Raw genomic sequence first — 23,931 nt, 5'->3', positions numbered from 1 at the left:
GATTACATCTGCTCTGTGCTGCCTCCATCACTGGACCCATTGCAGTTTGCTTACCGCAACAACCGCTCCACTGATGATGCCATTGCATCTACAATACACACTGCTCTCTCCCACCTGGAAAAAATAGACCACTTATGTGAGAATGCTGTTTATAGACTACAGCTCAGCATTCAACACCATTGTGCCCTCCAAGCTTTATGTGAAACTCCAGGCTCTGGGCTTAAACAGCCTGCTGTGCAGCTGGATCCTGGACTTCCTGTCAAGCAGACGCCAGGTGGTTAGAATGGGCAGCAACATCTCCTCATCACTGACCCTCAACACTGGAGCCCCACAGGGCTGTGTTCTCAGCCCACTCCTGTATTCTCTGTACACAAATGACTGTGTGGCAACACACAGCTCCAATGCCATCATTAAGTTTGCTGATGATACGACGGTGGTAGGTCTGATCACTGACAATGATGAAACAGCCTACAGAGAGGACGTACACACTCTGACACACTGGTGTCAGGATCACAACCTCTCCCTCAACGTCAGTAAGACAAAGGAGCTTGTGGTGGACTTCAGGAGAAAAGACAGATAACACAGCCCCATCACCATCAATTGAGCACCAGTGGAGAGAGTCAACAGCTTCAAGTTCCTGGGTGTCCACATCACTGAGGATCTCACATGGTCGGTCCACACTGAGGCCGTTGTGAAGAAGGCTCATCAGCGCCTCTTCTTCCTGAGACAGCTGAGGAAGTTTGGAATGAACCACCACATCCTCACACGGTTCAACACCAGCACTGTAGAGAGCATCCTGACTGGCTGCATCTCCGCCTGGTTCGGCAATAGCACCGCCCACAACCGCAAAGCCCTGCAAAGGGTGGTGCGAACTGCCAGACACATCATCGGAGGTGAGCTTCCCTCCCTCCAGGACATATATACCAGACGGTGTGTGAAAAAGCTCGGAGGATCATCAGAGGCTCCAGCCACCTGAGCCATGGGCTGTTCTCACTGCTACCATCAGGCAGGCGGTATCGCAGAATCAGGACCCGCACCAGCCGACTACATGACAGCTTCTTCCACCAAGCAATCAGACTTTTGAACTTTTGATCTCTCACGATCAAAATACATCAGCACTGCACTTTATTAATCTTATTATCTCACACAGGACTGTCATAAATTATATTTCCTCTTAACAACACACTGGCAACTTACTATCAACCGACAGCCTGAATGTCAATACAGTACAATACAATCTACTGTATATTTTATATATACTATATATACTATTTTTTTTTTATTGTATTATGTGCATTCTATATTGTGTGTATTGTATAATGTTATTATTTGTATATTGTGTTGTGTGTAATTATGTGTATATTAGATTTTAAATTGTGATGTGTAAATCTGATGTTTATTGTAAATTGGTATATGTCTCATCACTGTCACGACTACTATGTTGCTCGGAACTGCACCCAAGAATTTCACACACTATTGCACTTGTGTATATGGCTGTGTGACAATAAAAGTGATTTGATTTGATTTGACAAAAGAAAGTTAAAAGTGACAGGGAACTGCAGGAGGGTGAAAGAATACATGCTTTAGAGGTAAATGAGCACTTCACAGGATGCTGGATCTGATCAAGTTTTGTGAGGTTTGTTTATTACATCTGTTTAAACGAGATATGCACATATTTGCAGATGGTTTATGATATTAGTTTTATTGATATTTGCTTTTTTATCATTAGACAAGACAGTTAAGTTACAGGGAACTGTTGAGGAGAGAGAGGGAGAATGAACATTATGAGCTCAAACTTGTCTGCAGTGGCTCTTATTTGCAGACCGTTTAAATAAGACTGTGTTGCACACCGATCTATTATTGTAGTAACATGATGGCATGTAACAACAAAACAAACCGTGACTGGTCATTTACATGTCTCATTCGCTTCACATGCAAGCAGGCGATTTTTGGCACCCTCAAGAAACAAATCAGCCACACAGGAAAATGTATGGCGGATGCCGATAATTAAAAGTTCAGAACATCAGGCAATTTATTTCATTTCATTAGTATCATTTCACCTCATTTTAGCGATGAAAAGGGAGAGCATTGATAAAACACTTGTTTTTTGCTCATTTTATAAGACAAGTCAGTTATCTGTATGCATGTCAATTATATTTATAACATAATTCAGATAAAGTAAACTGGAAATGCACATAGGACAATGTTAAATTCATATCACCCAGACGGTATAAAGGTGACAACTGTAACACACTGTAATAATTAAAACACACAACAATATCAATAAACAGTACACATTTAATGTGTGTACTGTACACTGTTAGTAAATAAACAACACTTTATAAGATTATGAAGCAGACTTTATTCACACTTCCAGACTAAAACGTAAACATACGAGTAATATTTACACAGTTGGTATGGGAAATATTTTATATTTTAAATTAAAACATTTTAATTATTAGTAAACTTATGACTAAATTAACTATCCAAAAGAGACAGTTTTTAAATGCATAACAACATAAGTAAATCAGAACAGCAGTTAAACTCCAGGTATACTTGCATAATGTAGGTGTGTTCGCCTCGGTTAAAAGCAGCTCTTACATTCATATAGACGGGATCATCACAGACGGTTTGTAATATTGTGACCAAATCAGATTAGAAAACAACACGAAAACATTGTAACTTCTGAATGAGAGATGTTTATGGCGATGTAGCAGTTGGCATGAGTACTCGTCGGTAACGCATCAGACTCGCCGGAGTATGGTGATAAATCGTGGATAAAATATATGTTCATTAAATGTCTGCGATAGTCACATTTGCCAGTTTTTGTGCTGACTTCAGGGCCTGTATTCACAAAGATTTTTATCTTACCACTAGGAGTTCTTCAAAGAGTTAGCTAAGAGTTTTTGCTAAGAAGCTATTCACAAAACTGCTGAGAGCAAGTTTTTTAGTGTTAACTTTCCCTTGTTTTTGTTTCACTTATAAAACTTTGTGCACTGGCAGCCCTTTCTGGACTTCCTTAAGAATGTTATTTCTGTGTAAAGTCCCCCTGTAGTAATCTCTTTTCTAAAATGTATTGCATGTATGTATATGACAGCCCATTTCATTTTTTTAATCTTTTGTTGGTGTGTGCTATGTAATTTCCTAATTCATAACCTTGTCACTATCCTTTGTAATTGTATGTTTTGTATATAATGTTAAAATTTAAATTAAAACATCAAAGTAAATAAATGTTGTGTACATGCTGTTATTAAATTGTATTATGTATACCGGCATTTATATCTGCCATTAGCCAACCTGCTCTCCAGCTTTTTAGCATCAGCCATTGAAAAATCCATATCGATCGACCTCTAACTGTGACTTCTTTTTACATGTCTATATAGAGTACTTGCTGAGATGAAACTTTTTTCACATGAAGAGCATTGGTAAGGTTTCTCTCCAGTATGAATTCTCTCGTGTGTTTTCAGGTGTTTTGACCGAGTGAAACTCTTTTCACAGTGTGAGCACTTGTATGGTTTCTCTCCAGTATGGATTCTCTCGTGTGTTTTCAGGTGTTCTGACCGAGTGAAACTCTTTTCACAGTGTGAGCACTTGTAAGGTTTCACTCTGGTATGATTTCTCTCATGTGTTTTCAGGCTATCTGACTGTGTGAAACTCTTTCCACAGTGTGAGCACTTGTATGGTTTTTCTCCAGTATGAGTTCTCTTGTGTCTTTTAAAGCTTTTTGACCAAGTGAAACTCTTTTCACAGTGTGAGCACTTGTATGGTTTCTCTCCATTATGGATTCTCTCGTGTCTTTTAAAGCTTTTTGACCAAGTGAAACTCTTTCCACAGTATGAGCACTTGTATGGTTTCTCTCCGGTATGGATTTTCTTGTGTGTTTTCAGGTTTTTTGTCTGAGTGAAACTCTTTCCACAGTGAGAGCACTTGTATGGTTTCTCTCCAGTATGAATTATTTGGTGCTGATTCAAGTTGCCGGCTGTAATAAAGATCTTCCCACATTCAAGGCACATATGAGCCCCCACACTGGTATGTATTTTCTGGTGCTCTTTAAAATAGTACAGGTGTGCAAAGCTCTTTCCACAAAATGAACACTTGTAAGGCTTCTCATTTGTGTGAGTTTTCAGATGTTGTTTTAGGATTGAATTCAAAACAAATGTTTGACCACACTTATCACATTCAAATGGTTTTACTCCAGAGTGACAGTGGAGATGCTTTTTCAGAGTACCTGCCCATTTGAAACCTTTTCCACACTGATGGCACGTGTAAAGCCTCTCTCCTGTGTGAACACTTTTGTGCATATTGAGATAATATTTATCTGTGAACTTCTTTCCACACTGATTGCATGTGTAAGGTTTCTCTCCAGTATGAATTCTTGTGTGTATATCAAGGTTTCCTTTAGAAGTGAAACATTTTTCACACAGTTGGCATGTGTAAGGCTTCTCTCCAGTGTGAGCTTTCATGTGACTATTAAGCCAGCTTTTACTTGTGAAATTCTTTCCACACTGAGAGCAGGTGAAAGATTTCTTAGCTGCTCTTCTTTTAAGCTGTTTTGGTGAGGAATTCTTTACAGTCTTTGAGCCACTCAGAGATTTTTCTCCAGTTGTGAAATCCTGATGTTTCTGACACTGAAGTTTCTCCTCCACTTCACTGAGTTCTTGATGTTCCTCTTTCATTTCCATCAGCTCTACAAAAGTGACAGCGAAGATGATCCTTGAAATAGCATGCATCTGCAAAATTTTTCTCTCCAGTGTGAATTCTCATGTGTTTAATGAGACTGATTTTACATGTTAAACTCTTTCCACACTGAGAGCAGTCGAAAGTATTTTTGGCTGCTCTTATTTGAGGCTTTTTTGGTGAGAAATTCTTAGTCTTTGAGCAACTCAAAGATTTTTCTTCAGTTATGAAATCATGATGTTTCTCCTGCAATTCATTCAGTTCTTCATGTTCCTCTTTCACTTCCATCAGCTCTGAAATGAACACGGTAAATTGACAAAAATAAATTTAAGACAGACAAATGTAAAAATATATAAAATTGAACTCTAAATGGAAGAACACAACAAACGTTCAGTATTTATTTGTGATGTTTTGCTGTGAAAAAGGTATACTATATATTCCATCAATTCTGACCAATAACTGCATTTCATGATTTTAGTCATTTAGATTAAATGTGTCGCAGTTGCAGAAAGTCATACATGTTTGGAATAACGTGGGTCAGTACATGCACCTTTTTAAAAGACAACGGAGCACAAAAACAGATAAAATAAAAATAGCAGGGACCTTTTAAGTGATAAAACTGTCATGACAGTCCATTGTCATGAAAATGTAATAACATTAAAGGAAGAAACATACCTGCAGGAATAAAATCATCTTCATCACTCTGTTGTTCTGTTGTGTTTTCTTTTTTATCTCCTCCTGCTTCACTTCAATCTTCACTGGAGTCTGCAACATCTGCTGTTCATCATCATCTTCATCACTCTGTTGTTCTTCTGTTGTGTTTTCTTCTTTTATCTCCTCCTGCTTCACTTCAATCTTCGCTGGTGTCTGCAGCATCTGCTGTTCATCATCATCTTCATCACTCTGTTGTTCTTCTGTTGTATTTTCTTCTTTTATCTCCTCCTGCTTCACTTCAATCTTCACTGGTGTCTGCATCAGCATCTGCTGTTCTCCAGTGTGAATCACATCCACCTGCTCTCTCATGATGAACATCTGAACACAAAAACATCATCATTATAATGGACTGACATTCATCAAACTCAAAAAGATGATTATATGATAAAACACAAGAAAGCTCTGTTCTTTCAGAAATGGTATAAATATAAATGTGTGTTTTGTGTTTGGTTTCATCTTACTGACTACAGGAATATTATAACAGGCTATATGGGAGAGCAGAGAACAAACTATGCAAGACTATAGTTGTAACACATGGTTTAAAAGTTTCCACACAGACAATTATGTGATAAAGACCCCAGCTAACTGTTACATTGTGATTAAGTAAACAGACTGGACCAAATGGTCACAGCGACGTATCAAATTATGTTGCGCCAACATAATTTGGAGTGTCCCATATTCACCATGGCAACATTTTTTGCATGTTTGGGCAACATTGTGAGTCCGTTCAGAGATTATTTAGCAGAGAAGGGCCACATCTATTAAAATGAATGGTAGAAACTGGAACGCCCAACCAAGGAGCTCTAAGCACCCAATGGTCAATGAATGTAGAAAGGAAGTCCCACCTTCCAGGTAAAAGAGCCAATCACCTTTCAGATACAGACATCACCTGTCAATAAACTCAAGAACATGCATGTGTATTAGCTGTTGAGAGAAATGGAGTGCTCCTCTTCCCATTGTCACATAGGGGTTTAAGTTCTAAAATAATTGGAACATCCTCCTCTAAACCGAATAGGGATCATAGAAAAATTAAGTATAAAACTCCAAACGTGGATGAAATAAAAGATACTTTGGAAGGAATGCTTTTGTGTGACAGTGAAAACTAGAAGCAATCTAGGCACATCCTGCTTTGAAAGATGTGTGCATGAAGAAAGGAAAAAACCCATATTAGGTAAAAGGATGCATGTCAGAGAGACTTGTGCTGTATATAAAGCTTTGTGCAAAAGTATGATGCTTTTTGCAAAGATGTTAGAAATTGTATCACATACAGACTATATAAGAGGTTTAGAAAGCACGCATGAGACACAGACGAACGAGTAGAGCACGAGCACACAACTGCAAGAGAGCGATGCTTCAAGAGATTCAACTAATCGCCTGCAAACAAGATACACTCAACATCCACTTTAGACACATACACCTACACTGACTGAGGATAAGCTTCCAATGTTATTTTCCAGGGTTATTTTAGATGTACGGTCCATGGTACTCGCGGTATAGCAAAATACAGCTGAAGTCAGAAGTTTACATACACTTAGTTTGAAGTCATTAAAACACATTTAACCACTCCACAGATTTAATATTAACAAACTATAGATTTGGCAAGTTATTCAGGACATCTACTTTGTCCATGACACAAGTAATTTTTCCAACAATTGTTTACAGACAGATTGTTTCACTTTTAATTGACTATATCACAATTCCAGTGGGTCAGAAGTTTACATACACTAAGTTAACTGTGCCTTTATGCAGCTTGGAAAATTCCAGAAAATGATGTCAAGCCTTTAGACAATTAGCCAATTAGCTTCTGATAGGAGGTGTCCTGAATTGGAGATGTACCTGTGGATGTATTTTAAAGCCTACCTTCAAACTCAGTGCCTCTTTGCTTGACATCACGGGAAAATCAAAAGAAATCAGCCAAGACCTCAGAAAAAAAAACTGTGGACCTCCACAAGTCTGGTTCATCCTTGGGAGCAATTTCCAAATGCCTGAAGGTACCACGTTCATCTGTACAAACAATAGTATGCAAGTATAAACACCATGGGACCACGCAGCCATCATACCCCTCAGGAAGGAGACGCATTCTGTCTCCTAGAGATGAACGTAGTGTGGTGCGAAAAGTGCAAATCAATCCCAGAACAACAGCAAAGGACCTTGTGAAGATGGAGGAAACAGGTAGACAAGTATCTATATCCACAGTAAAACAAGTCCTCTATCGACATTACCTGAAAGGCTGCTCAGCAAGGAAGAAGCCAATGCTCCAAAACCACCATAAAAAAGCCAGTTTGCAAGTGCACATGGGGACAAAGATCTTACTTTGAAGAATTTCCTGTTGTCTGATGAAACAAAAATTTAACTTTTTGGCCATAATGACCATTGTTATGTTTGGAGGACAAAGGGAGGGGCTTGCAAGCCAAAGAACACCATCCCAACCGTGAATCATAGGAGTTGCAGCATCATGTTGTGGGGGTGCTTTGCTGCAGGAGGGACTGGTGCACTTCACAAAATAGATGGCAACATGAGGAAGGAAATTATGTGGATATATTGAAGCAACATCCCAAGACATCAGCCAGGAAGTTAAAGCTTGTTTGCAAATGGATCTTCCAAATGGAAAATGACCCCAAGCACACCTCCAAAGTTGTGGCGAAATGGCTTAAGGACAACAAAGTCAAGGTACTGGAGTGGCCAGACCTCAATCTGATAGAAAATTTGTGGGCAGAACTGAAAAAGTGTGTGCGAGCATGGAATTCTACAAACCTGACTCAGTTACACCAGTTCTGTCTGGAGGAATGGGCCAAAATTCCAGCAACCTACTGTGAGAAGCTTGTGAAGGCTACCCAAAACATTTGACCCAAGTTAAACGATTTAAAGGCAATGCTACCAAATACTAACAAAGTGTATGTAAACTTCTGACCCACTGGGAAAGTGATGAAATAAAAGCTTAAATAAATCATTCTCTCTACTATTATTCTGACATTTCACATTCTTAAAATAAAGTAGCGATCATAACTGGCCTAAGACAAGGAATGATTTCTACGATTAAATGTCAGGAATTGTGAAAAAACTTGTGAAATGTATGAGTTTAAATGTATTTGGCTAAGGTGTATGTAAACTTCTGACTTCAACTGTAGGTATATTCAGCTTTTTGCTCACAGAAGATAAATAAGAGTGAGGTCCACCATTGTTGGATTGTCTTTTTATATTATTTTATTTTTTATCCCCTTTTCTCCCAATTTGGAATGCCCAATTCCCACTACTTAGTAGGTCCTCGTGGTGCTGCAGTTACTCACCTCAATCCGGGTGGCAGAGGACAAGTCTCAGTTGCCTCCGCTTCTGAGACCGTCAATCCGCGCATCTTATCACGTGGCTCGCTGTGCATGACACCGTGGAGACTTGCAGCACGGGAGGCTCATGCTACTCTCCAGGATACTCGCGATCCATGCACAACTTACAATGTGCCCCATTGAGAGTGAGAACCCCTAATCGTGACCACAAGGAGGTTAAACCCCATGTGACTCTACCCTCCCTAGCAACTGGGCCAATTTGGTTGCTTAGGAGACCTGGCTTGAGTCACACCACGGATTCAAACTCCGTGGTGTGACTCCAGGGGTGGTAGTCAACATCAATACTCGCTGAGCTACCCGGATTTCTCTGTCTTTGATAATTTAGTCTCCACCCTGTTCTTAACTTTTACTCTGAATAAAGAATCCATTAAAAGGGTATTATAAAATATTGATCATAATAAAGGTCTTTACAAAAATGTCCTGACACACTTAAAGGTGAAGTGTATAATTTCTGCGCTACTAGTGACACCAAACAGAATTACAAAAATAAAGCATGTTTTCAAACAACCTTTGGCAACACCCCTTAGACTCATCATGCCCTTTTGCTCTCTCTGATTCCTTATGAATAAATAGGCAATACTAAATAAAAGGTGATAAACATTTAATGTCGTAATGAACAAGACCACTATAACATAAACACACTGGGCAGAAAGCGTGAAAGAGGAATTTGGTCGTCCATTAAAGGTGGAGTAAGCGATTCCTGACAAAGACTGTTAATATTTGAACTCAACAGCCAAACAAACACACCCCTCCCTTCAGTGTTCCTTCAGAAGTTCAACCACCCAAATTCATGCATGCGCATTGCCAAGGCAACGACAGTAACAACTGGGCTAGCTGACCAAAAGACAAATATGGTGGAAACCGGTGCATCTGCTGCCCAAGGGTAAGTTAGTCTCAATAAGTGAAGCAATTTTTATCGCTATGAAAATTCAGGTGGCATATGTTTTTTTGTAGTACTGTAAAAAGAGTGACGATAACCCTTTCAATAGGTGTGGTAGCAAAATACCTAGCCAAAGTCTAAGCCGAACCACCCCCTGTTGCTGGAATTGTGTTGTGTGGATTGGTCAGATCCACTTTGTCTATTTTCCCATTTACAGAGCCAGGGCTGTGTACAAACACCAGACTTTTTTTCAGCGCGCACACAGAACGGACAGCTAGCGGACCGTGAAGAGATATTTGCGGAATTTGACAAAAAGTTTATTGGATTAAAATGATTTACTCCACCTTTAACAAAGTCAGTCAAAGTCGCTCCCCAAGACACAATAAGATGTGGGCAAAGAGTGCATATGAAACCCAGACTAGAATAAAGTCTACTAATAACAGGCTAATAATAATGGGCTAATAAAATACTAATAACAGGGTTGCTGCAGAGTTTTTAAAATAAAATTTAAGACTTCGGCCTTTTTCAAGACCTGAACAAATAAAATACCGTATCCCCATACCAACAGAATCTCAAAATAAATCATCTACAGTTGAAGTCAGAAGTTTACATACACCATAGCCAAATACATTTAAACTCAGTTTTTCACAATTCCTGACATTTAATAGTAGAAAACATTCCCTGTCTTAGGTTAGTTAGGATCATTACTTTATTTTAAGAATGTGAAATGTCAGAATAATAGTAGAGAGAATGATTTATTTCAGCTTTTATTTCTTTCATCACATTCCCAGTGGGTCAGAAGTTTACACACACTGTTAGTATTTGGTAACATTGCCTTTAAATTGTTTAACTTCAGTCAAATGTTTTGCATAGCCTTCCACAAGCTCCTCACAATAAGTTGCTGGAATTTTGGCCCATTCCTCCAGACAGAACTGGTTTTAACGGAGTCAGGTTTGTAGGCCTCCTTGCTCGCACATGCTTTTTCAGTTCTGCCCACAAATTTTCTATCGGATTGAGGTCAGGGCTTGGTGATGGCCACACCGATACCTTGACTTTGTTGTCCTTAAGCCATTTTGCCACAACTTGAGGTATGCTTGGGGTCATTGTCCATTTGGAAGATCCATTTGTGACCGAGCTTTAACTTCCTGGCTGATGTCTTGAGATGTTGCTTCAATATATCCACATAATTTTCCTTCCTCATGATGCAATCTATTTTGTGAAGTGCACCAGTCCCTCCTGCAGCAAAGCACCCCCACAACATGATGCTGCCACCCCATGCTTTACGGTTGGGATGGTGTTCTTTGGCTTGCAAGCCTCATCCTTTTTCCTCCAAACATAACGATGGTCATTATGGCTAAACAGTTACATTATAGTTTCATCAGACCAGAGGCCACTTCTCAAAAATTAAGATCTTTGTCCCCATGTGCACTTGCAAACTGTAGTCTGGCTTTTTTATGGCAGTTTTGGAGCAGTGGCTTCTTCCTTGCTGAGCAGCCTTTCAGGTTATGTCAATATAGGACTCGTTTTACTGTGGATATAGATACTTGTCTACCTGTTTCCTCCAGCATCTTCACAAGGTCCTTTGCTGTTGTTCTGGGAGTGATTTGCACTTTTCGCACCAAACTACGTTCATCTCTAGGAGACGGAATGTGTCTCATTCCTGAGCAGTATGATGGCTGCGTGGTCCCATGGTGTTTATATTTGCGTACTATTGTTTGTACAGATGAACGTGGTACCTTCAGGCATTTGGAAATTGCTCCTAAGGATGAACCAGACTTGTAGAGGTCCACAATTTTTTTTCTGTGGTCTTGGCTGATTTCTTCTGATTTTCCCATGATGTCAAGCAATGAGGCACTGAATTAGAAGGTTGGCCTTAAAATACATCCACAGGTACACCTCCAATTCAGTACACCTCCTATCAGAAGCTAATTGGCTAATTGTCTATAGGCTTGATATCATTCTGGAATTTTCCAAGCTGCTTAAAGGCACAGTTAACTTAGTGTATGTAAACTTCTGACCCACTCTAATTGTGATAGTCATTTAAAAGTGAAACAATCTGCCTGTATATAACTGTTGAAAAAATTAAGTAGATGTCCTAAATGACTTGCCAAATTTATAGTTTGCAAATATTAAATCTGTGGAGTGGTTAAAAAATTAGTTTAAATGACTTCAACCTAAGTGTATGTCGACTTCTGAATTCAACTGTATCACAGAGACGGGCAACCACAGAGATACACAAGACAGGACCAACTAGGCAGAGAGAGTGAGGTAAGTTACTTCACACCAAACAACAATCTAGCAAAGACTGACACAATGAATGGATTAAGTAGGCAGTGAATCAGCGGAGAACCAGGTGCTGCTAGCACGCTAATTAGTGGCATGATCAGTGTTCCCCTGGGAACAATCAGTGTTCCCATGGAAACACTGATCATGCATGCTGGCAGCGCCTGAGACACGAGGAAGAGAAATAACAAAACAAAGAATCGCTGTCTAATGAGCGTCTGGGTGTGTGTTGACCCTGGATGACAAGCAACGTTGGATGAGTGACCCCACTGTAGGACATGCATCTGATCTGATCGCGGAACAAACGACCGACCTGCTGGGCACATAGCAGGGAACACAGTGTTTTGTAGTACAGCATGGACGTTAGCCTCCACCTCTTAGGATACCATACCCACCACTCGAGTGGCGGGTAGAAAGGTATCCGGTGGGATGCTGGTGGTCTTGACCATGAAACATCAAGACAAAGAGTCGGGCTTGATGTTTTTAAGAGCCTGGGTGATATGAGAGGATGTAATTAAAGTGGGTGAAAAATAGTGCCCAGCTAGCCTGTCTAGAGTTAAGACGTTTGGCGCTACGAATGTATTCTAGGTTCTTATGATCAGTGCAGATCACGAAAGGTACCCCCGCACCCTCTAACCAATGACGCCACTCGCCCAAATCCAGCCAGACAGCCAGCAATTCTCTGTTACCAACGTTGTAGTTTCATTCTGCTGGTGTTAAACGGTGCAAAAAAAGGCACAAGGATGCATCTTTCCATCTGAGGAAGAGTGCTGCGACAGGACCGCTCTGACACCAACCTCAGACGCATCTACCTCCACCACAAACTGACATGCAGGGTCAGGAGTTACTAGAATATGTACAGTAGAAAACTGCTTCTTTAATTTAGAAAACAGGGCCTCGGCCCGCGGGGAACAACACAAAACAGTGCAGGTGGAGGTGAGATCTGTCAGAGGCACGGCGAGTAGGCTGTAATTTCGAACAAACCTACGATAAAAATGAGCAAACCCCAGAAACGTCTGCAAAGCCTTGCAAGAATCTGTGGTTGGCCAATTGAAGACGGCTCTGACCTTGGCAGGGTCCATGCGCACTCCCTCAGACAAAATGATGAACCCCAGGAACGGAACCGACTGTGCATGAAAAGCGCACTTCACCTTGACAAACAGCTGATACTCTAGCAGTCATTGAAGCACTTGCCTGACATGCTGAACATGGTCCTGGATATCCTGGGAGAAGATCAGAATATCATCTATATAAACAAACACAAAACGATCAACCATGTCTCTGAGCAAGTCATTTACGAGCCCCTGGAAGACGCCGGGGGCGTTGACCAATCCTAAAAGCATGACCAAATATTCAAAGTGCCCCCTAAAAGCCATATTCCACTCACCCCCCTTCCTGATCCGAACAAGGAGATAAGCGTTGGTACAACTTTGTAAAGACGGACGCTCCCAGCAAGAGTTCAAAAGCTGAGGACATCAACAGCAAAGGATAACGATTCTTCACAGTGATGTCATTCAGCCCCCAATAATATATATAAAGGGTCTAAGAGAACCCTGCCCCTGCCAGCGATGAAGAATGGTGGATAAGACCGGCTGCCAGAGAATCATTGATATACCTGTTTATCCTCTCAGGAGCCAAGAACGATTACAGCCATCCCCACGGAGGTGAAGTACCAGGAAGCAATTCAATAGCACAATCGTATGGGCAATGAGGAGGATCACGTGTGTCAATGGTACTTCGGATATATCCGCTGGTTCATCCTGCAATGAAACACAAGACTGGACAGGGGAGATAGCAGAGTTAAGATAGTGCAACAGACAGTAAAGACTCCAAGCATGATCAGTGTTGGTTGACTAGTCTATGTTTGGGTTGTGCGTTACCAAGTAAGGATGCCCCGATACTACCGGTACCGAAGGAGATTGGATTAGGTAAAAGGACAATTGCTCTGTATGATTTTCCAAGATGAAGGTGACTGGCTTGGTGGAACAGGTGATGGTCAGTGGCGTGCCACTGAGGGTGTGGGCGGTGATAGATTTATCCAACTGGACAATAGGAACCTGCCATTCAGAAGCCAATTCGATGTCCATAAAGTTCCCTTCGGCTCCAGAATCCACCAATGCAGAGACTGTGTGACTGGCTGATCCATACTGCTGCTGGGCCGGGAGAAGTGTGCGTAATCCAGGGGCTTTATTCTATGGTGTTGCGCTTGCCAGTAACCCCCTGCCTACTGACGTGCAGTGTCTTTTACTGGACAGGGAGCGGAGAATTGACCAGACCAGGCACAATGAAAGAAAAATCCTTGAAGGAGGTGTTGCTGTGTCTCCTTATGAGAGATCAGAGATCTCTCAACCTGTATGGGCTCTGCATCGGGCCTTGATTCCGGTGACCTGGCCGAAGCTGTGGACTGGGAAGGATGGCCAGCCGCACGGGTTGGTGGAGAGCGGCAGCGACGGCATAGGGCCAAATGTTGATCTACTCGGAAAGCCAGGTCCACCAAATTGTCACAGCATGCAGGCAGATTCAAGGGATTGATTTCGTCCTGATGTCATCGGAAAGCCGATGCTGAAACTGGTTCCACATGGCATGATCGTTTCCCTCACATGAAACAGCCAGGGTGCGAAATTCGATAGCATAATCTGTGACTCACCGATCTCCCTGAGACAGTCTGGATAAGACCCTTGTCGCCTCCCGACCTAGAGCTGAGTGATCAAACACTCGGCAGAGCTCTGTGGAGAAGGTGTGAAATGAAGCGCAACAGGGATGTCTGTTGTCCCAAATGGCGGTCCCCCATTTACCAGCCCTTCCAGTGAGGAGTGATAGCACAAGCCACCTTCATAGTCTCTGATGGGAAAGCAGAGGGCTGTAATGTGAAGATTGAAAATTGGGAAAATTGTGAAAGAAAAGTGCTGCAGGATCCCACCTCACCTGAGAAAGGGGTTGGAGGATGGATATGGGCCTCTGAGCGTCCAGAAACATGGGGAACCGCCGGAGCCTGTGAGGACGCTTCCTGAGTGAAACCAGCATCGGGAGGTTGGCGGAGTTGTTGAACAACAGAGATGAGTTCACAATCTAAAATCACAATCTAAATGTTAAAAACACTCACTGGGTAGCTCAGCGAGTATTGATGCTGACTACCACCCCTGGAGTCATGAGTTTGAATCCAGGGCATGCCGAGTGACTCCAGACAGGTCTCCTAAGCAACCAAATTGGCCCAGTTGCTAGGGAGGGTAGTCACATGGGGTAACCTCCTCGTGGTCGCGATTAGGGGTTCTCGCTCTTAATGGGGCGTGTGGTAAATTGTGCGTGGATCACAGAGAACAGCATGAGCCTCCCGTGCTGCGATTCTCCCTTGTGTCATGCACAGCGAGCCACGTGATAAAATGCACTGATTGACTGTCTCAGAAGCAGAGGCAACTGAGATTGTCCTCCACCACACGAATTGAGGTAACCGCACCACCACGAGGACCTACTAAGTAGTGGGAATTGGGCATTCCAAATTGGGGAAAAAAGGGGATAAAAACTCACGTTTTCTACAGTTATATCACATTAAAATTGGTTTATGTACCATTACATAAATAAATACAATTTAGAGCTTGAAAAATATTTGATTTTGCTGATACGATGTGTTGAAAGGCAATTAATAATAGTTATTAAAATGGGTAGCCTATGTTAAATGTTCTTCGTCTTTCCTTCCTGTAATGGGGAGGGCCAGACAGAGGCTACAAGAATCCAAATTTAATTAAATTCTATATGCAGTTTATAGGGCAACCAAAATAAAGAAGAAAAAAAAAGATTTTTGATATATAGCACAGAACTTTTAACTTTAAAGGTTGAAATACACCAGGTACTCTTATTTTTAAATTTAAGCACTTCCCTGTTTCTAGCTGCTCATTCAAACCGATAAGGGAAATAAAATGTGCACTCCAATAATCTACAACGTATTACAATTTAAACAATTAAAAGTGAACATTGTCATATTTCCTCAACACTATATCATCATCATCAACAGCTGATCATTAGTAATTGCTTGTCATAAATTTCCGATATGGCTTAATGATTGTGAACTGCTCTGCAACAGCTGGAAACAGAAACACTCACAAGCCCCCGCGTGCTTGGAGAAAATACAGTGCTATGTTTTCACTTTGAAGTACGTCACAGCGCATGCATTTATTTAATTAAATTGTATTCGTTTGAAGTTAGATAATCACATTAGGTCGTGTCATGATTCCTGTCTTTCCACCCCCAAATTTAAGACCTCTTTAAATGAAAATTAAGACTTTTGTTGAATTAAAGATATTTAAGACTTATGACCTTAAATTTTTGAAAAGTTAAGACATTAAGACTTTAAGGATCCGCGGGAACCTTGCTATGCCAAGGTCAAAAGAAATTCCAGAAATGATGAGGAAAAAGGTGATTGAAATACATCAGTCTGGGAAGGGTTACAAAGCAATTTCAAAGGCTCCACGACTCCAAAGAACCACAGTGAGAGCCATTATCTCCAAATGGAGAAAACTTGGCACAGTAGTGAACCTTCGCAGAAGTAGCCGACCTTCCAAAATTCCTCCAAGAGCACAGCGACGACTCATATAGTAAGTCACAAAAAAGCCAAGGACAACATCCAAAGAACTGCAGGTCTCTCTCACATCAATACTGGTCACTGTTCATGACTCCACTATCAGAAAGACACTGGCCAATAATGCAATCCATAAAAGGGTGGCGAGGCAAAAACCACTACTAACCCAGAAGAAAATTAAGGCTCATTTGAATTTTGCCAAAACATGATGATCCTCAAACCTTTTGGGAGAATGTTCTGTGGACAGATGAGTTGAAAGTGGAACTGTTTGGAAGCAGGGGTACCGTTACATCTGGCATAAATCAAACACAGAATTCCACAAAAAGAACATCATACCAGCATGGTGGTAGTAGTATAATGGTGTGGGGATACCTTGCTGCTTCAGGGACAGGGTAACTTGCAATAATTGCGGGAAACATGAATTCTGCTCTCTACAGAAAATCCTAAAGGAGAACATCCAGTCATCAGTCAGTGAGTTGAAGCTCAAGCACAACTGGATTATGCAGCAAGATAATGATCCAAAGCACAGGAGAAAGTCCACCTCTAAATGGCCCAAAAGAAACTAAATTAAAGTTTTGGAGTGACCTAGTCAAAGTCCTGACTTGAACCCAATTGAGATGATGCGGCAGGACCTTAAATAGGCAGTTTATGCTCAAAACCCCTCCAATGTGGCTGAACTAAAGCAGTTCTGCAAAGAAGAGTGGGCCAAAATTCAACCACGGCATTGTGAAAGACTGAACTCTAGTTATCGTAAGCATTTGGTTGCAGTTGTTGCTGATAAAGGTGGCACAGCCAGCTATTAAGTTTAAGGGGGCAGTTCTTTCAAATGGGTGTAGGATAACATTTTTGCTTTGAAAAAAAAAAAAACAATTTTATATATATATATATATATATATATATATATATATATATATATATATATATATATATATATATATAGATAGATAGATAGATAGATATATATATATATGAAAACTGTATTTTGTGTTTCCTCAGGTTGCCTTTGTTTAATGTTATATCTCCTTTGAAAATCTAAAACAATTTAGAATTAAAAATACTAGGGATGCACTGATCCGATACCTGGATCGGTATCGGCTCCGAACCTGACATTTTCGGACAGATCGGGTATCGGTCTGATGAGCCCGATCCAAATCAGATACTGTGTTAGTCATGTTCACTACTGTCAAGCTCCAAAAATGACATAAATGAACCAAAAAATTATAATAATAACACCATTAAAGTAGTTCATATGACTCGTACATTTTATTCAAAGCCACTTGAAGACATGTGATAGCTCTGTGAATCGCAAAAGGCTGTGCTTAATAAGTAAATATATAGTTTGCACGTGCAGCTCCAGCGCATTAGTGAATGGTGCTGCTCTGTTGACACACAGATGGCTGCAGGAGCAATGAGCAGTACATCTACTGCCGCTGCTGACCGGGGAAGCCCAGATCATGGCACAACAACTTCCGGTCACCGATCTCATGGACTAAGAGTTGTTGAAGAATTCCATCCTGCATCGGGTAAGACACAGCCCAGAAGAACATCGACAGCGCTTCCGCTCCTTGACGCGGAGTAAGGTCGGCCACCCATTTTCCTTGGCTGAGCAGCTCTATGATGCCTGCCGGCAGTGGGTGCTTGCTAGGGAGAACAGCGTCACCAACCAGGTGATCAACTTGCCGGTGCTGGAGCAGCTCGTCTCCCGGCTGCCGAAGGGGACAGCCGAATGGGTCCAGTGCCACCAGCCGGTGTCGCTAGACGAAGCAGTCCAGCTGGCGGAAGACCATCTAGCGGCTTTCCAGGGGCCGGCACACCCCAAGTCCTTTCATTTCCCCAGAAACAGGGAAACATTACCCCGAAACCGGCTACCCAGTCTTGGGTGTTCCCTGTACCACCAAACCCCATCTCTCCCCTCTTTTCATCCCAGGTGAGGGAATCCACTGCCACAGGTGTAGGTGGGAGGCTTGGGCCGGTCTGCTGGAGTTGCGGGGAGCCGGGTCATGTCCGAAATCTGTGCCCAGTAATGAAGTTGGGGGCCTTGATCCGGGTTCCCGACACTCGGACGTACCAAATACCGGTGAGTGTCAAGGGGGGTACATACCAAGCCTTGGTGGATTCAGGCTATAATCAAACCTCCATTCATCAATGCTTGGTTCAAAACGGGGCATTGGATGCAAATAATCGGGTGAGGTGTGTGCACAGGGATATTCAGGATTATCCCATAGTGACTGTCGCGATAATGTTCCGGGGGCAAAAGCATAATGTCGCGGCGGTGATTAGTCCTCGCCTCACCCATCCACTAATTTTGGGAGCTAATTGGCCGGCTTTTCGATTATTATTAAAGGGGTTGTGTGTGGACGGGTCCTGTAAGGAAGTGAGTCAGTGTGAGATTGCGAAGCGCTGGCAGGGGAGGCGTGGCCTAGGCCATCTGCGTCTGCTCCGCGTCAAGCTGACGCCAGGGAAGGCGTCATCCTTACCCGTCCTTAGGGTATTCCAGATAGAGCAGTCGTGAGACGAAACCCTAAAGTACGCATTTGACAAAAGTGATAGTGATTTATGGTCAACGTCTTCAGCCGGGTATCGCCCTCGCATATCCATATTTTTCAATTATAAATGATCAGTTGTATAGAGTGACACAGGACACTAGGACAAATGAAAATACAACCCAGTTGTTGCTACCAAAGAGCCATTGGGAAATGTTATTCCAGGCGGCTCATAATCCGATGACGGGCCACTTGGGACAGGAGAAAACACCAAGCAGTCTCATGGCCCGTGGGGATTCTGAAAGAAATACTCACTGATCAGGGCACTACTTTTATGTCATGTACACTATGCGAGCTGTATGAATTATTGGGTATTAAATCAATTCGGACAAGCATGTACAATCCACAAACGGATGGCTTGGTCGAACAATTTACAGTTGAAGTCAGAAGTTTACATACACCTTAGCTAAATACATTTAAATGATTCCTGACATTTAATTGTAGAAATCAATCCTTTTGTATAAGGTCTGTTAAGATCACTACTTTATTTTAAGAATGTGAAATGTCAGAATAATAGTAGAGAGAATGATTTATTTCAGCTTTTATTTATTTCATCACTGTACTGACTGAAGGCAGAAGAAAATTATGAAGAATTAAAAGCTAAACGAGATGAACCCCATCTGGCCAATAAAACAAACAAAAGAGACTTGTCCAGATAGCACATGACTTGAAAACTTCATGCTTCTGAAGAACCCCACCCCCGGTTGCCATGGAAATCCAAATTCCATTCCTTCAGCCTCCAACCCTTCAGTTAGCCAGTAGGGACTACTGTTCATGATTACCAGAGAAACCTATTGTTGGAAACCTAGTGTTCTTCAATATAACCAACTCACCATATTTAAAACTATTATACTCATCATGAGGCATGTTTCCAGCTCACCAGCTCACACGAAACTTCATTCATGAACGGTTGACATGGACCTTGGCCTTTTCTATTTCACTACAATCCAATGTGTAGGATTATACTACAAATATGGACAAAAGCATCCAATGCAGTTGATAACCCTGAACATTATGTTTTTCATAACATGTAATGTATTATCCCTGTTAAAAACAACAACAACTAATTAGTAGGAAGTTTTATCATGCATTATGACTGAATTAAAACTGTAATTTAATAAGAAAGTACAAATGTTTGGTAAGTAATTGATTGTCTCTTAAATTCCAGAATAATGGTGTGAAGTATTAAAGTTTTTTTTATGAAATTCATGATTAAAATGTTCAGTTTTTGAGCGGGAAACTGACAAACCTTGGAACAATGGCCATAAATCCACACGGAATGGATTTTGAAGACCTCGACGAGCTGGAAAGCAACACTGACAAGTTCACAACAAATCCTGGTGAGGGTCACAAGATCCATGCTTACCTGCATTACATAGACTTCCACCTGAATATGAGGCCTAATATGACTAACAGAGACACTTTATGTCTACTATGGATAACATCCAGTCATGAGGTACAAAGTTATCTTGACAGACAGTCAAACCACACAAAGTCTGACTACCAACTTCTGAGATGCCCTGATTAAAGTATTTTCAGACCCAGAGTCTGAGCAAGAACTGTTTGCCTCCCTGAACACCAAACAGGGTTGGAAAGAGGCCATACAAGCCTACTACCATCAACTATGGCCAGACTACTTCCTGTCCCGGAACTAACCTGAGATGGAAGATGAATTCAACTTCCCTCTGTAAACTGCATCCCACGGTGAATTATCATCTAGGAGTCACAGCCTGTCCTCGCACGATGACAGCTCAACAACTGCGTGACTTGGCACATAAGGCTTATGTTAAACAAAGAATTGCCTCAAGAAAGGCCCACAAGGCATCGTCAGTCTCAAACCTTACCTCTCAAAACCAAGGGCTGGCATCAGAAGATATGTGGCATCACAGCAAAGCCAGGTTCTTCAGCAAAGAGCAGAGTAAACCACATGGCGATCAAGAGCGTGACCCCCACATCAGTGCCAGACCCATTTGCATATCCAACCACTGGAAGAAACCGTGGAGTTAAATGATGACATGGGAGCAGTCCAAAAGAAAGGATGACACGGGAACCCAGATGGATGTTTGAAGGCAACCGACGATGAAAGCCATCTCCACACTGTGCAGACAGACACAGAACTGAGCCTGCACATGAACCAGATAAGCCATCTGCAAAAGACTCACCAGAACTGCTGAAGCTACTCACAGCATACTTCAAGCAGAATCCACCCAAGGCCAACGATAAAAGACATTTCATACTCCCCATCATGACTAATGACAGGAATACAGGTACCAGGCACAACAGCGACACGGCACTGAATTATGGAAAAAAAACTCAGCCACAAGTCTTAACCTCAACCACATCTTATTCACAACATGACAGAAACTCAGTCATACAGCAGCTCATGACGAGTCATATACAGACATCAAGAACTGTGTGAAAGACTTCTATGAACTGTGGCTCCATCAGCACCAAAAGTCACCTAGAGGATCCAGATTAGCCAAGACACAAAGCGCCAATCTTCAAATGGGTCCACCGAAACCAAGTTGACAGACAAGAGCTCCAAGACCAGAAAAGGGGGAGCTTGAAACAGTTTTAAACAGTCTCACATACAGCTAAAACAGTCTGACATAGTTCGAACTGTTCTCACAACACACCTTTAACACACCCAACCACTTTAGGAAAATATCTAGCTGTTTTCCTCATAACGCACCCAACATTACTTCAAGGTACTTGAAAACCCTAAGCCACCCAACACTAAGTTTGTACAAGTTCACACTAACCACTCAACACCGGTTATGTTAACTTACATTATAATAGGAAATACTCAATAGGCAAAATGATAATCCAATTAGCCAGCAAGAAAGTAAATGGCAGTATATCAGGATCGACTCATTATGCTTTTCGTTCATGAGCCACCATGAATTCAAAGAGCATTCAGAAAGCCTTGTGCGAATAAGCCATTTACACATGGTATGCCATGATATTGTGGACAAAAAGAAACAGTCCCAACTAAATTGAAGGAACTTACCACATTACGCTATACAAGTGAACCATGCAAATCAATTTCCAATAGAACGCAATCCTTCAAGTTTATGACTTAGTCTTTGGTACTTCCCTACTGAAGAGCATCAAACGAAGCTCAATCCTTCTGGTTTCAAATGGTTACTCCTTCACCTTTGGTGAATTGTGACAGAAACTAGGTGGAAGGAATTCACCTAAATGAACTGACTCTAATCGATTCAATTTCACAAATGATCTCTCGTATTCACGACGATTCACCTCTGTCAACTCCAAATTACCCTTTACTGGTTTTCGAACCACTAAGGATAATAAAAAGATGACTCTAAAACATGAACAATTGTAGAAGAGTCCAAATAGCACCAAAACATCTCAAGATTCATCTGAACACCTACTGAATAATTAAATATTCTGCACCTGTGCTTTAGCTTTGATGGAGGTGTTGTCTTGTTGTTTGTTTGTGTTTGTCTGCTTCTTCTGCCTATGTTCCGGCGATTGTCAATGCCCACATTTTGACCATTTCCGACCAAAGGATCCCCCTATATAGTGACTGAAGGCAGAAGGAAATTAAGAAGAATTAAAACAGAATTTCACCAAGATGGCCTTGAGCACCAGAAATTCCTCAGAGCCATAAAACTAAGAGCTGACAAAATGGCTCCCTAAGGTGTGGCCTGGCCCATCTGGCAAATAAAATAAACAAAAGAGACTTGTCCAGATAGCACACGACTTGAAAACTTCATGCTTCTGATTAATAAATGTTGTAAAAGTATTGTTCCTTGTTAATTTATGTGTTATATTGTAAAGTGTTACCAATTGTATTGTGTCACTACTTTTATTTATGAATATTGTGGTGTGATAATACAGATTATATGAATAAACGAATTAATCCTCAACTGTAATTTTTTTTTCTTCTCAGTAGCGCTTTACTCATGTGTAATCTCATGCTTTGACTATAGGGGGAAATATAATAAATAAAAAAATAAGTACTGTGTATAGTGTTCTCAGTGATGTTTCGTCGCCCTGCGGAGTAATGGAGCAACTGTCCCACATCGTCTTCTCGTGATTGTTTGTGCTCTTGAATCGCTTGTGATCTTGTATTTCACATTTGTAAATCACTGTACAATTGCTGGATGTAAATACTTTGCACACAGAGGAAGTCTTACACAACAGTATAACAGTGCTCGTCCATTCTGCAAACTTCAAAACTTATGTATTTACACTTTGAGATATTTTTTATACTTTTACTAAATAAAATCACATTTGTTGTGATAAATCGCTTTATTTTGGAAAGAACAGTAGTTTGCTACAACTCTTGACACTTTCGCATTAGCTGGATAGACGGGAAGATTGTGAGCCCCCTGAGATTTGACCGGAAATACGTAGACTACGTTCCGTGCACAGAATCTATTGACCTTTTGTTAACAGAGATTTTGCCAACTCATAAAAGGAAAGTTCAACCAAAATGAAAATTCTGTCAATACTTACTCGCCTTCATTTTTATGAAAACCCATATTACATGTTAGTATCTGGTCTCAGTCACCATTCACTTTGAATATGGAAAAACGATGAATGAAAGTGAATGATGACCGAGAATAACATTCAGCATAAAATCTTATTCTGTGTTCCACAGAAATAAATTCATGTGGGTTTGGAACAACAGGAGGTAAAATCATTATGACAGAATTTAAGTTTAAAACAAAACAGTATTTAAGAGTGTAATGACAGTTTTAAAATCTATTCATTTCTGTGACACAGAATCTTCTACAGGATCACGTGAGTATCAGAGTCTAAATGAACAAACTAGTGCCCGACCGATATATCGGTATCGGCATATATGTTTACCGATATGCGCAGATATTAAAACTTTTTTCAGAACATATAATGCAGAAAACAATGCTTTAGAATTGGTGTCATAACGTA

General features: G+C 41.2%; 3 protein-coding genes across 3 annotated transcripts in view; all 3 read right to left on the bottom strand.

Annotated features, from left to right (window-relative positions):
- The window catches only part of LOC127418597 (zinc finger protein 501-like), a 113,053-nt gene extending 107,690 nt beyond the window's left edge, over positions 1-5,363 (bottom strand). The window contains exon 1 of the mRNA XM_051659234.1: positions 5,353-5,363. The gene's annotated coding sequence lies outside the window, so the exon portion shown is untranslated. The remainder of the gene's footprint in view (positions 1-5,352) is intronic.
- LOC127418577 (zinc finger protein 721-like) overlaps positions 1-23,931 on the bottom strand; it is a 620,351-nt gene that overhangs the window by 40,654 nt on the left and 555,766 nt on the right. The window contains exons 5-6 of the mRNA XM_051659200.1: positions 4,048-4,515; positions 3,389-3,711 (exon numbers count right to left, since the gene is read on the bottom strand). Of these exons, the coding sequence (XP_051515160.1) occupies positions 3,389-3,711; positions 4,048-4,515 (791 nt within the window). The remainder of the gene's footprint in view (positions 1-3,388; positions 3,712-4,047; positions 4,516-23,931) is intronic.
- Positions 1-23,931, bottom strand: part of LOC127418625 (zinc finger protein 239-like) — a 197,029-nt gene that overhangs the window by 170,446 nt on the left and 2,652 nt on the right. The gene's annotated exons all lie outside the window — the stretch shown is intronic.

This window comes from Myxocyprinus asiaticus, chromosome 28 (assembly GCF_019703515.2).
Source record: "Myxocyprinus asiaticus isolate MX2 ecotype Aquarium Trade chromosome 28, UBuf_Myxa_2, whole genome shotgun sequence".
Classification (NCBI taxonomy): Eukaryota; Metazoa; Chordata; class Actinopteri; order Cypriniformes; family Catostomidae; genus Myxocyprinus; species Myxocyprinus asiaticus.
Note: the sequence above shows the minus strand (reverse complement) of the source record. Positions and strands in the feature narration are given on the sequence as shown.